Genomic DNA, 16,621 nt, shown 5'->3' on the forward strand with positions numbered 1-16,621 from the left:
TTTCCTTCGCTCCATAGATGCTGCTGCACCCGCTGAGTTTCTCCAGCAATTTTGTGTACCTACAAGCGCACCCACCTTGTTTTGTACAGTCAAGTGTTTTACTGTCATATGTCCCCAGATTGAACAATGAAACCCTCACTTGCAGCAGCACAACAGAATATGTAAACATAGTACTCTTATGTAAACAACATAATAAACGAGAAAAAAAGTTCATGCATGTGGATGTAACATCTTTAGTTCTATATTCACCACCCCTCTTGGTGCCAATGTATGGCAAGGCGTGGAGAAAGTGACCATCATTGACTCTGGTTGAGGTACTAGATTAGTTCTGATCTCCAGCTGCCCCCAGTTATGACCCTAACAGAATAACGTTGGAAGCAACGGCTATCTTTGACCTCACCAACATGGCGGACCACGGCGGACAACATTCCTGGTTGGTTGATTTACCATTGCGAGAAAATAAAAGAGATTCTTGATCCACCCCGACGAATGTGCGTTTGTGGAGAGAAGCGGACGGACACCGTGCTTCGAAGCAATAATTTAGTGCTCAGGTGTAGGCGCCCATAGTGCCGTTCGCGTCGCGGCGCTGGCTGGCGGGCGGGCGGGTGAGGGCGCTAAACGTGGCGCCGTGTCCCGGCAGACATGGACATGGCCATGGACAGCAGGCATCTGGCTGCTCTGGTACCTCCAGCAGCCTGGAGCTGCCGCTGACAGCAATACACACTTGTCTGGAGAAGCAGCAGCAGCAGCACAGGCAGCAAGAGAGCATGACTCATTTTGATCTGTACCTGTCCTTCATAAAGAAAGCCTCGTTGACAGTTTTACTGGTGATCTTTTACTACTGCTTCTCCATCGGAATCACCTTCTACAACAAGTGGGTGATGAAGGTGAGTTGATCGATGCGACCTCCTTTCACTGACTGTGCAGCGTTTCCACTGGACTCTGCGGCTGTAAAATCACCAGGCACTGTGCATGGTCTGAACAAGGATCTCGACCCGAAACGTCACCTATTCCATTTTTCCGGAGATGCTGCCTGACCCACTGAGTTACCCTAGCTTTTTGTGTCTATATTCGGTTTAAACCAGCATCTGCAGTTCCGTCCTACATAAAGCATAACGACTGTCTTGCATTTTCACCTTTCTTTAAATTTGAGAGTCTACAATCTCGGACCACACTAGTGTGTTTCATATCCAATGAAGGCAATCACCGTTGTTACGTGAAATATGTAGCGGCTACTATGTAGTAGAGGTGCAGCAAAGAGGAGTGTAAAAAGTTACATGATTCTGGGGAACTTGTGGTAGTGGGAGTTTGCCCACCTGGCATATTTGATGGGTATTTTGCTGCATGCAAAGATTCGTCCTTAAAGTTAACGATTGCACAAGACTTGGTGTATAGGCGACTGTGCCTTTTACAAATATGATTTATATTGAGGGCAAAGTAGCAGAGATTGTCTACGTGGACGTCAGCAAGGCATGTGATAAGGTACTGCATGGTAGGTTGCTCTGGAAGATTAGATCACATGGGATACAGAGAGAAATGACTGATTGGATAATTTCCTTCGTGGAAGGAAGGAGAGGGTGGCTTGTGGCTGGTGGTGTGCGTCAGGGATAGGTATTGTTAGTCCCATTGCTGTTTGTGGTTTTTATCAATTATTTAGATGAGAATGTACAAGGCATAATTAGTAAGTTTGCAGATGACACCAAAGTGGGTGGTATCATAGATAGCGAAGATGGTTATCAAAAAATTGCAGCTGGATCTTGTTAATTTGGGCAGGTGGGCAAAGAGTGGTTATGGGAGACAAGTGTGTGATGTTGCATTTTGATAAGTAAAACCAGGGTAGGACCTTCACCGTAAATAACAGGGCCTTGTGGAGTGTTGTAGAGTGGCCTGGGAGTGCAGGTATATAATTCCTTGAAAATGGCATCACGGGTAAATTGGGTGGTCAAGAAGGCCTTCGTTTGGGTGTAGAAGTTGCGATGTTATGTTCCAGTTGTACAAGACGTTGCTAAAGCTACATTTTAAGTATTGTTCAGTTTTGGTTGACCTGCAAATACCCAACATTGATGTGTTTAAGCTAGAAAGAGGGCAATGAAAATTTACAAGGGAGCCAGGACATGAGAGCCTGAGCTATGGGCAGAGGTTGGACAGGCTAGGACTCTATTCTTTGGAGCGCAGGAGGCTGAGGGGTGATCTGAGAGATGTATCAGATCATGAGGGGAATAGATTGGGTGAATGCATAGAGTCATATACCCAGAGTAGAGGACATAGGTTACAAATGAGAGGAGAAAGATTTAATAGGAAAGAACCCAAGGAGTAATAATTTTGCACAGGTTTGTGGGTATATGGAACGTGCTGCCAGAGGAGGTAATTAAGGCAGGTACTATAAACAACATTTAAAATACATTTGTACAGATACATGAATAGGTAAAGTTTAAAATAATACAGGCTGAACATGGGCAAGTGGAATTAGTGTAGATGTAGCATCTTGGTTGACATGGGCATGTTGGGCCGAAATGTCTATTTCTATGCTGTAGGACTATGACTTGATAGACCCAAAATGTTGGAGTAATTCAGTGGGACAAGCACCATCTCTGGAGAGGAATGGGTGGTATTTTGGATCAAGACCCTTCTTCAGACTGAGAGACAGGAGAGAGAGAAACTAGAGATATGGAAGGGTGAGGTGTGAAAAGGACAGATTGAAGCAGACAATGGTCAAGGAAATGTAGAATGGTTCATTGTTGGCCGTTGAGAAGGTGACAACGAGGCATACACACAGTAAAATCAATCAGGAGGACAGTGAAATTAATCGGAGTCCTCGAGTGGCGGAGGGACAGAGAGAGAGTGAAAGGAAGGGTTACTTGAAGTTAGAGAAATCAATATTCATACAGCTGGGTTGTAAGCTGTACAAGCAAAATATGAGGTGCTGTTCTTCCAATTTGCATTTGAACTTACTTTGACAATGGAGGAGGCCCAGGACAGTATGGGAATGGGAGGGGGAGTTTAAGTGATTAATATCCGGGAGATCGTGTAGGCGTAGGTGGACTGAGCGAAGGTGTTCAGCAAAACCATCGCCGAATACAATATACATCAATGATTTAGATGAAGGGATTAAAAGTAACATTAGCAAATTTGCAGACGACACAAAGCTGGGTGGCAGTGTGAACTGTGAGGAGGATGCTATGAGGATGCTGGGTGACTTGGACAGGTTGGGTGAGTGGACAGATGCATGGCAGATGCAGTTTAATGTGGATAAATGTGAGGTTATCCACTTTGGTGGCAAAAACAGGAAGGCAGATTATTATCTGAATGGTGTCAAGTTGGGAAAAGGGGAAGGACAACGAGATCTGGGAGTCCTTGTTCATCAGTCACTGAAAGTAAGCATGCAGGTACAGCAGGCAGTGAAAAAAGCGAATGGCACGTTAGTCTTCATAACAAGAGGAGTTGGGTATGGGAGCAGAGAGGTCCCTCTGCAGTTGTACAAGGCCTTAGTGAGACCACACCTGGAGTATTGTGTGCAATTTTGGTCTCCAAATTCGACGAAGGACATTCTTGCTATTGAGGGTGTGCAGCGTAGATTCACGAGATTAATTCCCGGGATGGTGGGACTGTCATATGTTGATAGAATGGAACGGATGGGCCTGTATATTCTGGAATTTAGAAGGATGAGAGGGATTCTTATTGAAACATATAAGATTATTAAGGATTTGGACACGCTAGACGCAGGAAAGATGTTCCCGATATAGGGGCAGTCCAGAACCAGAGGCCACAATTTAGGATTAAGGGGTAGACCATTTAGAACGGAGATGAGGAAAAAAATTTTCACCCAGAGAGTTGTGAATCTGTGGAATTCTCTGCCTCAGAAGGCAGTGGAGGTCAATTCTCTGTATGCTTTCAAGAAAGAAAGATAGATCTCTTAAAGGTAGCGGAGTCAAGGGATATGGGGAATAGGCAGGAACGGGGTACTAAGTGTAGATGATCAGCCATGATCACAGTGAATGGCGGTGCTGGCTCGAAGGGCCGAATGGCCTACTCGTGCATCTATTGTCGATTGTCCATAGTCTGCTCTTGGTCTTGCCATAATCAAGGAGTCCACACCTAAAACATGTGATTTGGTAAGTTGCTGATGTATCATTTTGTTTAATTGCATCTTGGTTGTTTTTTTGCCCCTGTATTGCAACAGATTGTAATGCTATCTTGCAAATGCTTTTTTATGGCTGTAACTTGGACTCCTTATCTGTGATCTGAGGCTTGGTTGGTCTTCAAATCTTCTGACGTCATGCTCCTTACTATTGTGACAACTGTTTACCCAAAGTGAATACAAAATAACTTCCCCTCCATAGACATAAAAAGCTGGAGTTACTCAGCGGGTCAGACAGCATCTCGGAGAAAAGGAATAGGTGATATTTCGAGATACTTCTTCAGACTCAATCTGAATCGGAGTGTGTGAATTAGACTCATCAGAGTCAGTCTGAAGACGGGTCTCGACCCAAAACTTCAGCTATACCTTTTCTCCAGAGATGCTGTCTGACCCGCTGGGTTACTCCAGCTTTTTGTGTCTATCTTCAGTTTAAAACAAGATCTGTAATTCCTTCCTACACACAGCTTCTCGTCTATTGTAGCTGATGAGGTAATGTGGAGCCTGCAGACTCAGCTTGACAGGATAGGTGAACCGAATAGTGATGCATTCCTTCCACCAATTTACATTGCACGTTTATGTCCGTGCTGGCTGGGCTGGGTTGGGTCGGGCCATTTCCAAGCCCTCCCTCCGAAAATTGTGTCCGGTTGGAGACCTCCGCCAGCCTCCCGCAACTGCAGTAAAGACGCGATGGCGCAGGAAGGGGTGGACCGTCCCGAGGAGTGACTGTAGAAGGGACCAATCCGCGCGGCGCTGAATGGAAGGAGAGGCAATCGATCTGCGCTTGCCCGGTTTTTAAGATTTTTAAACCTCGATAACTCTTACAAGCTTCCACCGATCGGAACAAAACTTGGTGCAATCGCAGCATGGGAGAACAGTGAGTAAGCTGGAGAAAAATCGTAGAGCTATCGCGTACTGTTTTTGCGCAAATAGAATGACCACCACACCGGTATACAACAAGATCAGAGTTTTAGTTATGTATAGATTTTGAGAACACATTTGAATAATTCCCTGTATCCCCCATGCTATGATGGATCTTTGAGGAGAATGTCTGGACATTACTGTCAGGTTATGGATAAGCTAGCCTGCCCTATGTAGAAGATTGAGTGGAATGAAAGTTGCTGTGCACGGAACACAAGACTGCGGGTGCTGGATCTGGAGCAAAATACACACTGATGAGGAACTCGGGGATCATGCAGCATCTGTGGCGGGATGGTGAGGGATTGTGAACTTTTTAGGTTGAGGCCTTACATTGGAACTGAGAGTGAGTTTCAACCCAAATCATCGCAAAGTCCTTTCTCTGCATGACTTGGTGTGTTTCTGCAGCAGTTTTCGTTTTAGTCTCTTAATTATATCAGTGCAGGACATTTTAGAAACTTAATAACTATAGTTTTACAAGGTTAATCAATACAACATACAAATTCTCAGAACAAACATTCAACATGATAAAACATTAATCCCATAAAAACATTAATGCTCCATGTTTACGATATTAGTTTGCTTTTTCTAATATTAGATTTGGAGGTTTTTGCAGAGGCACTGTTAGTTGTATATCCCCAGTTCTTACCAGGCAACGTTTCGGGCCAAAAAGTTTGCCTATTTCCTTTGCTCCATAGATGCTGCTGCACCCGCTGAGTTTCTCCAGCATTTTTGTCTATCTTCGATTTTCCAGCATCTGCAGTTCCTTCTTAAACAACCTGTTAAAGGTGATCCATGTATCAGAAGCCTGGTTGACCACGAGGTTTATGCCAGGTTTCCCTGATGTCAGAAGGTAGTGCTGGTGCATTGATGGTGAAAATCCTCATTGATACGTCTTTATGGAAAAATAGCTTCTGCGATATGGGAGTGATCCATGCTTTCCAGAGTCTCATCATGGATCTGTGTTGTTGAATCTGATGTTGCAGCAGGGATAAGTTAGTAGAGGAGCTTTTTGTGAATGTTAAATGTAAGGGCCATTCTGGTGTATGCTTCAGTGAACAAATCAATTATGAGTTTGAGTTCCGACTTGCAATATATAAACAAGCATTTTCTGCATATGGCAACTTGGGATTAATGTCTTATTATTTTGAATGTTTAAATGGTTGGAATGTTGAACTTAAAAACTCTAATTGTTAAATTGTAAAACCGTATCTCGATATTCTGGTGCTGGTACAGCACTAAACCACTCAAAACTAAAGGTCTAGAGTTCAGATAGTGGTCTGCTGAGTGAGTTGATCCACAGTATATTGCTGCATTAAAGCACACTGTTTGGTTAATTTCCTTCCCAAGTCCAATGGTATTGATAGCTAGTTCTGATTAACTCCCAGTTAAGCAAGATAACACTTCGGAATAGCTATTTGGGAGAGAAGAATAACATTTTGTTTCTATTGTAATTATCGGTATCTGTTTTATTACCCATTTGTTTACTTGGACTTTTCTGTTCTGTTGTGATCAGTTAACCCCACGAGGAAAAGCAAATACTTTCATTATCCATACTTTCTTATTCATTTAACCTCTGATCTCAGTAAAAAAAAATCAAAGTACATTTTGACCTCACCAAGTTTTAAGCACAGATAATTTGTTTAATATTAAAGGACACAGTCCAACTTTGGAAAAAAAATGATACATTACCGTATTGAAACCATATCGAGTCATACAACATGGAAACATGCCATTCTTCCCAACTTGCCCATGCTGACCACGTTGTCCCATCTATACTAATCCCACCTGCCCACATATGGTATGCTTGCCGTCATTGGTCAGGGCATTGAATGTAACAGTCAGGAAGTCCTGATGCAGCTTTATAGGACTTGGGTTCGGGTGCCATTTGGAGTATTGCATGCAGTACTGGTTGCCCCCATTACAGGAATGATGTGGAAGCTTTGGAAAGGGTGCAGAGGATGTTTACTAGAAAGATGCAGGAATAGTGGGTATTACTTACTGGGTTGGACATACTTAGATTGTTTTCTCTGGAATGGTGCAGAGAGATCTGGCAGAGTATATGAAATTGTGAGGGGCATAGAGGGCAGCACAGCAGTACAGTTGCTGCCTCACAGCACCACAGTCCTGGATGCAATCCTGTCAACGGGTGCAGTCTGTACGGAGTTTGTATGTCCCCTCTGTGACTGCGTGGGTTTTCTCTGGGTACTCCAGTTTCCTCCCACATTCTAATGATGTACAGGTTTGTAGGTTAATTGGCTTTGGAAACATTGTCCCTATTGTGTAAGATAGTGTTAGTGTACAGGATGATAGCTGGTTGGCATAGACTCGGTGGGTTGAAGGGCATGTTTTTGTGCTGTATGTCTAAAGTCTAAAAATAGGGTAGACAGTCAGAATCTTTTCCCAGGATGGAATCTACTGCAAATACTAGGAGGCACAGCTTTAAGGTGAGAGGAGGAACGTTTAAAAGAGATACAAGGGGGGATGGGAGGGGAGGGGGGGGACACACACCACCAGGGGTGGCCATGCAGACAGATACAATGTTGGATTTAAGAGACTTTTGGATAGACATATGGATATGGAGGTACCTGTATATGTGTTATGTGCAGACAGATAAGAGATGGTTTTGGCATCATGTTTGGCACAGACATTGGGGGGTGTTTGGCACATACATTGTTCTTGCGCTGTTTTACATTCTATTGCATTACTAAAATCCTAATGACAATAGTAGATATTCTCACATTTTAATGATTAAGCAATTTTTCCCTTTGTCTTCTAGAGGTTTCATTATCCTATCTTCATGACGTTGGTTCACCTGGCGATGACCTTTGTGCTCTCTGGAATAAGCAGAACACTCGTCTCATGGTATACAGGGAAGCCACACATTTGTCTGTCATGGAAACCGTATCTGAAGAGGGTTGCTGCCACAGGTAACTCTTTTATTCTATATTCGTACAACTGTGTTTTGTTAATCCACACCAGGCAATGTCAATCTGCGATATGTGTGTGAAGGAGCTGCAGATGCTGATTTACATTAAAGATGGACACAAAATGCTGTAATAGCTCAGTGGGACAGGCAGCATCTATGGATAGAAGGAATAGGTGACGTTTTGGGTCGCGCATCTAAAGAAGGGTCACAACCCAAAACGTCACTCACTAATTCTATCCAGAGATGCTGCCTGTCCTGCTGAGTTACTCCATCATTTTGTGACAATCTGTGATATTTGCGCAAGGACACATAGGGACAGAATCCCAGGTCACAGGAACCGTTTTCATTTCGTAGACTGCTAGTCATACTCGTGTAAACAGTAGAGCCGACTCCCAATCTGTTCAGTATTCAAATTGTCACTGAATTATATTGCACCTGTCATCCCTTGCCTACTTGTTTATCTGTATCCTGTTGTAACCTTGGAGAGCCACATTCACTGTCTTCTATGTCACCAGTTTTGGTCTCATCTGCAAAATTGCTATTGAAACCACGTATATTTTATATGCTAATATATGTGGCAAATATTGGGGCCCTGCACCGATCCCTGTGACACACCACTGGTCACAGGCCTCCAATCTTGCAAAATACCCTTCCTCTATCAATGCCTGCTCGTTACCACCATGCCAGTTTCATTCTAAATGGTTAGCTTGCACTGTATCCAATGTGTTCTAAATTTCCAGACCAGTCTTTGTTAAAGTCCACGTAGCAAATGTGCACCCCTTCATCTTAGTCACCTCTTCAAAACAAAAACTCAATGAAGTTTGTGAGATGTGAACAATGCTGATTCTCCATCATCACACCTTGACTGTCCAGATGCAACTGGATACTTTTTTATTTAATCCCTTCCAATAACTTTCCAACTACTCACTAGCCTGTAGTTCCCCGACTTATCCATGCTTCGCTTCTTAAATATAGGCAAAATATTAACTATCAGTGCAGGTACCTCACCTGGGGCTAACAAAGATATAACAATCTCAGCCAGGGCCCCAGTCAGGCATGGAACTCCCTATCAAAATATGGAGGGGACCGGGGGACAGGGGGGCACAATTATTTGGCGGCTCCGCGCGAATGCGCACACTCACACACATGCGCGAGGCTTTGGAGGCTCAATCCAGTGCTAAACGCAGTTCAACACTGCCTGTCTCGCCGGGTTAACCTACAGCCCCCTCTGGACTGACGGGACACCAGCGATACTTCTCCGCGCTGGCTGTAAACCTGGGCCATATTTCCTGCAAGCCCAGGCAGGTTTACCTGGCGGGAGAGGCAGAGTTGAGCTGGGTTTAGCGCTGCTTCTCATCGCTGGCTGTGGGCCTGGGGGCACCACGCCTGTCTGAATCCCGACCTCTCTGGCCACCCGTGGTGGGGAGGGGTGGGGGCACTCGGGACAGCGCCGGAGAGCCGGCCGGGATCGATCCTGGCTGCGGATGAGGCGCAGGTCAGTCCCCCCCCCCCCCCCCCCCTCCTCCTCCCTCCTCCAATGATCGCGCTGAAGCATCATGTCCCCCCCCCCCCTGCTGACCAACCCCTCGATCAGCCCCCCACCCCCCTGTCCCGTGGAAAGCGGAGATGTCACCGGGTTTTAAAATCCGGATTACAAAAACTTGGTGGGGATGTCCCCCACCTCTCAAAACATGAGGGGGACGTGATCTTTAAGGGGCCCTCTCTCTCCCTTGCTGCCTTCTTGCTTTAAACCAAAGATAGGCATAACAGTTAAATATAAAGCAGAAAATGTTGACAATACATGCCAGGCCATAGAGCAGTCGTAGAGAATGAACTGAAGTTAATGTTTTAGTTCTGCGATTTTGTTTTTGTTAAAACTGGGAAATATTAAATGAAAAATACAGAGACGGCGAAAGGGTCTGATGTCCAGAAGCAGAAATAATAGTTTTTTATTGGAATGGGAGTTAATGACAAGGCTGCAAAGCAGCAGTGAATGTTCATGAGAAAAGAGAAGAATCCAAAAATGTCTGGAGGTGTAAATGGGATTGACAGAATCATCACTGTCTAGTGGAAAATAATGAAAGCCACAGTTGCAGTTACTTGCATCCAGAGGGGTATAATCTGAAAGATGTGATGGTGTTTATCTGTAGTGAGAGGCAAAGGTCAGAGAGATCAGGTTTGAGTGGCAGAAGTATCAAACTATTATAAGATTGGAGATTTCTCGCAGAAGTGTGAGCAGCAAAATGTTTACCTGATCTGCATTTGGTCTTGCATGCATGTTTACCTAGTCTGCATGTTGGAAGCAGTGTCATAAATAAGCAACAAATCCATAATATTAAATGAAAAGGATAGTATATTACTTTCAACTGAAAGGAACGTTGAAGGGAATTTACTTTTTTCCATTTAATATTATTCCATTTCATAATATTAAGCAGCAAGGTAAAATAAAGTACTTTCTGCACAGGGAAGAAGATGTAGGTTTTCTCTGATGTTGTGTTAGATTAGGTGTAAGGGACGGGAATGGTGTATCAGAGACAAAGGCTGCCAGGTTGTGGATCAGCAGCAGTGGTGACAGCAGGAATGGGTGGCCTATCAGATGGTAGTTGGCTAGAGTGACTCCTCCAATATATAAGCTTGTTGTTTGGATGCAGTTGAGTGGAATATTAAAGGACGAGGGATAAATGTTGTGAGACTCCGGCATCTGCATTTCCTTGTTTGTACAATGTGGTGGGTGACTTTTTTCACATTGAATTTTGTAAATTTGAAACTGTCAGGGGACGTGGTAGAGAATTATGACATTTAAGACTCTTAGACGGGTGCATAGATAGGAAAACTCTGGAGGGAAATGGGCCAGGTTCGGGCAAATTAGACTAATTCTGTTAAACAACACGGTTTGCATGACCAAATTAGTCAAAGGAGTCCATTTCCATGTCGTATGACTGACTTATTTCCTAAAGTTGAATGAGCCCTGACAGATGACCCTTCAGTGGTTTAACAAGACAGTGATGAGGGAGAGGAAAGACAGCAGAGAGAATGGCAGCCACAGGGTCCACAATTCACCATGTCTCTGTGCAACTGCTGGTCTCTCTTCAATTATTGCTGTAGAGTTTGGTCAACCACTGCTGGAAGCAATTTCCTGCTTCCTAACCCTGTAATGGTTAATTTAAGATCAGCGTAGGGAATGTGGTAAACTGCACCACTACAACCTTTCACTCGGCTAACCTGAAGCAATATTGCTTGTAGAATTCAGGGAGTGGTGAGGTGAACATGAATTTGAAAAATTAAATTGGTGGTACTCTGAGGTTGTGGTTGGGAGCTGTGTTTGAACATTTATGGTGAATTGAGTGAGTTTTAAGTCAAACATTTCTTTGTTAATTTGTGAGAAGAGAAAAAGGGTGAGATTAAAATTGTGGGCAATGAGTATGGGTGTGGTTTAGTGGTAGATTCAACACGGTGAAGGCAGAGGGTAAGAAAATCTTAACAGAAGCACAGATATGAAAGCTAGTATTCAGTGTAGATCAGAGGTTCAGTTTCGAATCAAGTTATTGAAGTGAAAGGTGTGGAAGGAAGTACAATCAAAGTCGCAGTAATGATGGGCAGAAGTTGAGGATTCGTATCAGAAATGTAGGTGGAGGGTGAATAAGTCGAAGAAGTTTGAAGCAAAGTTGATAAGTTTTCAGTTCCAGGCAAAATGTAAATGGCACCAATCCAGTCTCAATTATGCAAAAGAGATAAACGCTCAGGAAGGTTTGATCACATGGGATCCAGGGAGAGTGGATCCAGAATTGGCTTCATGGAAGAAAACAGAAGGGGATGGTGAAAAAGTGTCGTTTGGACTGGAGGCCTGTGACGAGTGGTGTGTTGCAAGGATCATTGCTGTTTGTGGTTTATGTCAATGATTTGGATAAGTCTACACAAGGCGTGTTTAGTAAGATGATTATCAAAAATGGGCAAGTGGGTCGTGGAATTCCTAATGAAGTATAATGCAGAAAAGTGCGAGGTGTTGACTTTGGAAAATCAAACCAGGCCATGACTTTCATGGTGAATAATGGGGCCCTAGAGAGTGTTGTAGAGCAGAGGGATCTAGGATTACAGGTACATAGTCCCTGAAAATCGCAGGTGGACAGGGTAGTAAAGAAGGCTATTGGTACATTGACCTTCTTCCGTCAGGGTATTGAGAATAGACGTTGAGGGGCCTTATGTTACAGTTGTAAAGACGTTGGTAAGTTCCCATTTGGAGTACCGTGTTCACCTTTGGTCACCTGACTATAAGAAGGATGTTATTAAGCTGGAAAGAGTGCAGAAAAAAATTCAGGATTTTGCCAGGACTTGAGGGGCTGAGCTATAGGGAGAGATTGGCCAAGCTAGGACTTGGAGTGCTGCAGGCTGTGAGGTATATATCTTGGCGGTGTATAAAATTAGGAGGGGAATAGACAGGATGAATGCAGAGTCTGGTGCATATGTAGAATGAGCTGCCAGAGGAGGTAGTTGGGGTAGTATTATAACAGCATATATAAGCCTCTTGTATAGGAAAGAGGGAGATGGGCCAAATGTAAGCAAATGGGACAATCTTAGATGGGAATTTGGTCAGCATGGATGTGTTTGGTCAAAGGACCTGTTTCTGTGTTGTATGACCTGAAGGCCTGGGGGCAACGTTGGATGGCATATAGGTCAGCTGCGATCAGTGATGATCTGGAAAATAACGGCTTGATGTTTGTTAATGGTGTTGTAGTCTATGAGAATAAAGGAAGGAATGCTAGGGTTATGGCACTCGGCCTCTCTTTTAAAAAAAAAAGTGTCTGTCGTCAATCTCCAGCAATATTTCTCAGCAGATTGTTTATAATGTCAGGATCGGAACTTGGAGAACAGCTGTAAGTTCAGATATTTTGCAGGTTAGAATGAGTGAAGGGAGAAGAGAAATTGAGACCACTCGTGTTGTGATGAAATTGGCAGTGCAAACATTGAAAGAGGATGACAAAAAAATAGACGGAGGGCTCCAGGTGAAAAGTGAATTCTGTACATAGAAGGGTTCCTTGAGGAAAGATTCCTGGCCAAAGAACTGAGGATGGAGGCGCCATGAGACTTTGAGCTTGAAATAGATTGACATGTATGCGTGAAGGTGGTATTCTTGGGGGATTGTTTGGGGGTCAATAGAAGCAGTGATATGCAGAAGAAGGAATAGTGACAGAAAGTTTAACACTAAGTAAGTGTCGGTGTTTAACTCAAAGCAAGTTTAAGACATGGTTCTTGCTTGGAGTCCTTGACACATGTAAGGAAAAGGATTCCAAAGCACATGAAGCTGTTCATGTAACTATAGATCAGGATAACTAGTGAATGAATGTTGTTGATGAAGGTGGTCCAGAGAGTGCATATAGTTAATCAACATGGTAATGCACAGCATTGTGTATGGATCTTGAAGAACAGTCATTCAAAACATGCTGCATACCATGTATATTTATGGAGGGATCTTAAGGCTAGAATTTTATTTTTGAATCTGCGGAGAATAAATTGAAATTGATAGCCAATGAAAAGAGAGAGAGACAATAAAACAATGGAATTGAATTTTGCTAAATTAATTTGAGTGTTTTACTATGTTATTGGAAATGAAACTTTTAAGATATTGACCAAAACAAGTAGGAGAAGCAAATATAGCATCCCAAGGGCTAGAGAGAGAGAAAGCAGATTACTGTGGTAAACTGGCAAATGCACGTAGGAACTGTGTTCATTTATTAACAATGGCATGGAAGAAAAACTGATTATTAACTTAATTGTGCTATTTTTCCTACCTATCTTATTTTAAAATAAAACCTTTTCTATTGCAGCCCTGGCAACTGCATTAGACATTGGGCTGTCTAATTGGAGCTTCATGTTTATCACTATCTCACTGTAAGTCACCAGGCTTGGTACTGAGATTGCTTATAATGTTAAATTCTGTGCAATGTCATCATGCTTAAGCTATTTGAACATTATATTTTTCAATCAATTGCTCTAATTTGGTGATTTTTTTTTTTTACAAGCTTTGTAACAAATCATCAGTACCTATTTTTAATCTTGTATGCAGAGTAGTGCTGACCTAGTTTAACCCTTTCAGTTATGTTTTTTCTGTGCTCAAGGTAAAAAAAGGCTGGGTGTCAATTATGCTTGTCTATTAATTATCAGTAGCAGATAGATCAATTTGCAATAATCCCTTCAACTTACAAGTTTCTGAAATTCCCTCCATAATTCATTTACCGTTCTCCTCTTTTAAGGTATTCATTAAGCTCGACTTTGATCACTTTTCCTGTAAGATTTGGCTCTGGGTCTTGAAGAACTTGTGAAGCAGCCCAAAGCATTTAACTGCATTAAAATATTGTTGTTAAGATTTATCACACTGTAATGAGCCTTTGTAAGAGCTACTGTTTCTTTTAGGTATACAATGACAAAGTCGACTGCTGTCCTATTTATTTTATTCTTTGCAATCATATTCAAGCTAGAGAAATTGGTAAGCATTGTTATATTTCAACTACTGGTCTAAAACCATTGCCGTAACTATCCGAATAATCCCAATAACATGAGGAAGTATGGTGCCATGTTTACCTTTTGAAGAGTTTACAGTAGGGGGACACATGGGTAATGTCCCACTTTTCTGAGTATTGAAAAAAAATATTGAGCTTAAATTGTATTCGGTTTTGATTTTAATACAACAATGAATTGGGGAAGAGGAACTATAAAGTATTAATGGAAGAAATACTTTGTGATTCTGTATATTAAAAGTTTGCTAGTGGTCTGTTGTTATAGTATACCGAATAAAAAATAATGGTACAGTTTTGGGTTTAGCTTTGTTTAGTGTTTTCTGAGTCATTCATAACTATCACTGTATGTCATGTTGTGGGTGGAGCACCAAGGCAAATTCCTTGTATGTGGTAAATTCCTTGGCCAATATACTTACTTACTTTATTGCTCATCTATCCAAGTGCAGCTCATTCAAAAGTGGGAGAGGTAGGTAGAATAGGACTAACTGAGTTCATCTGGGAAGGCGAGAAGGTTCAATTATTGTAGATTTTAACAGTGTGGATTGTGTGCATAGAGATATTCACCTGTAATTCATTTGGAAACCAAGAATCGTATCCAAATATTGTGGCAGTTTCAATATTTAAGTCTCAATATCGCTATTTCTCCAAGAAGAAAGGTAGTAAGATCCTGTGTAAGATGCATCTCTCTGGCACCTTGTTGGCTTTTTCATCAGTGATCCACAATGCTCTTTTGCTGCAGTGGGTGTCGTAGCCTGCCTGGACTGTTTCTGTCCACTTGACCAGAGCCAATATATTTCAGCAGGCGTCACAATCAACAATCAGTTTATGGAACTACGTATTCTATTTTTGTTTTATTTCCCCTCCTCCTTGGGAGGAAACTCATCATTTAATAATTCTCTTGCTCCCCTTCCCGCATAGTTAGAGAAAGGTTTTACACGTCCTCAATTAAACTTGGGCTCACGGTTTTATTTTGTATCCATCTTTGTTTGCAATGATAAAACAATAGTAGTAAAATATTGACTCGTGTGTAGATTAAATGAGGACATGTTGATATAACAGGAATATATGAGACAAATGGGAACATGTCTCATTAGTGTGACTTGAACATGTGGTGGAATGCTTTATTCTTAAGTCAACGGGTTAAAATTCTGGAACTCACTACCTAATAGCAATGTTAAGAATATCTTCACCACAGGGAATGCAATGGTTGAAAACGATTGTATATTAATCAATAAAATGGCTAGTTGTGAACACACTGAACCAATCAGCAACATTGATGTGTTTTTTCTGGAGCCAGGATAATTTAACTTATTCATTTAAAATGTAGTAGGAAGCAATCTGTCCCATCGAGTCTCTGCCGCCTCTTGGAGCATTCTATTCCATCCCATTTACCTCACATTTTGCCCTAAAATCTATTCTCTCACTCATGCACATCGTCTTCTCCTGATTTTCCACCACTCGCCAAGAGGCAATTTACAGTGGCCAATTAGCCTACCAACTAGTGTGTCTTTTGGATAAAGCAGGAATCCAAAGCTCCTGGGGAGCTTGAAACACCGGAACATAGAAGAAGTGGAAACCACTTTCGACCATTAGGGAGACTGACAAAAACCTCCGGGAACCGCACGGAAACCGTGGGTGGGGCGCAAAGTCTCCAGAGGTTTCCGTTCAGGTTTCCTAAGTGGGACGGGCATAACCGATTGCAATGCTGATGGATAAAACTCCATTTGTAGACTTTCCATGTGACATTGCCCACTCACTCTTTAGTCCTAAATCATTTGTTTCTATTCTCCTTTAATTTCATTTTAATCAACACATGTGAATAAATAAATTATCAAAACTTGAAATGAAAATATAGAGCATAAAAAATGGATATTGAATATAGTAAATGTAAAAGTAAAAACCTAAATTGTTCTGATTTCTCGCTATATGTTGTAATTCTTGTAGAGTTAGGTTTGTGTTGCATTCACCAATTATTCCATCTCGAGGGATTACTTGAAGACGGACCAACTGATTGGTTGTTGTCTAAAAGTGTTGTTTTGGATGGGAGAATTTTATCTGCAGTATTTTAATTATCTGTCTAATTGAGTACAGATGTATTATATTTTTTTCGGGTCATTTATTGAATAA

The 16,621-nt window shown here is 42.2% G+C and overlaps 1 protein-coding gene across 1 annotated transcript in view; it reads left to right on the forward strand.

Moving 5' to 3' along the window:
• Positions 1-373: 373 nt before the first annotated feature.
• Positions 374-16,621, forward strand: part of slc35c2 (solute carrier family 35 member C2) — a 50,107-nt gene continuing 33,859 nt past the window's right edge. The window contains exons 1-4 of the mRNA XM_055652012.1: positions 374-887; positions 7,833-7,983; positions 13,805-13,868; positions 14,391-14,463. Coding sequence (XP_055507987.1) covers positions 768-887; positions 7,833-7,983; positions 13,805-13,868; positions 14,391-14,463 — 408 coding nt within the window. The 5' untranslated portion in view covers positions 374-767. The remainder of the gene's footprint in view (positions 888-7,832; positions 7,984-13,804; positions 13,869-14,390; positions 14,464-16,621) is intronic.

Source organism: Leucoraja erinacea, chromosome 21, assembly GCF_028641065.1.
Source record: "Leucoraja erinacea ecotype New England chromosome 21, Leri_hhj_1, whole genome shotgun sequence".
In the NCBI taxonomy this organism is placed as follows: Eukaryota; Metazoa; Chordata; class Chondrichthyes; order Rajiformes; family Rajidae; genus Leucoraja; species Leucoraja erinaceus.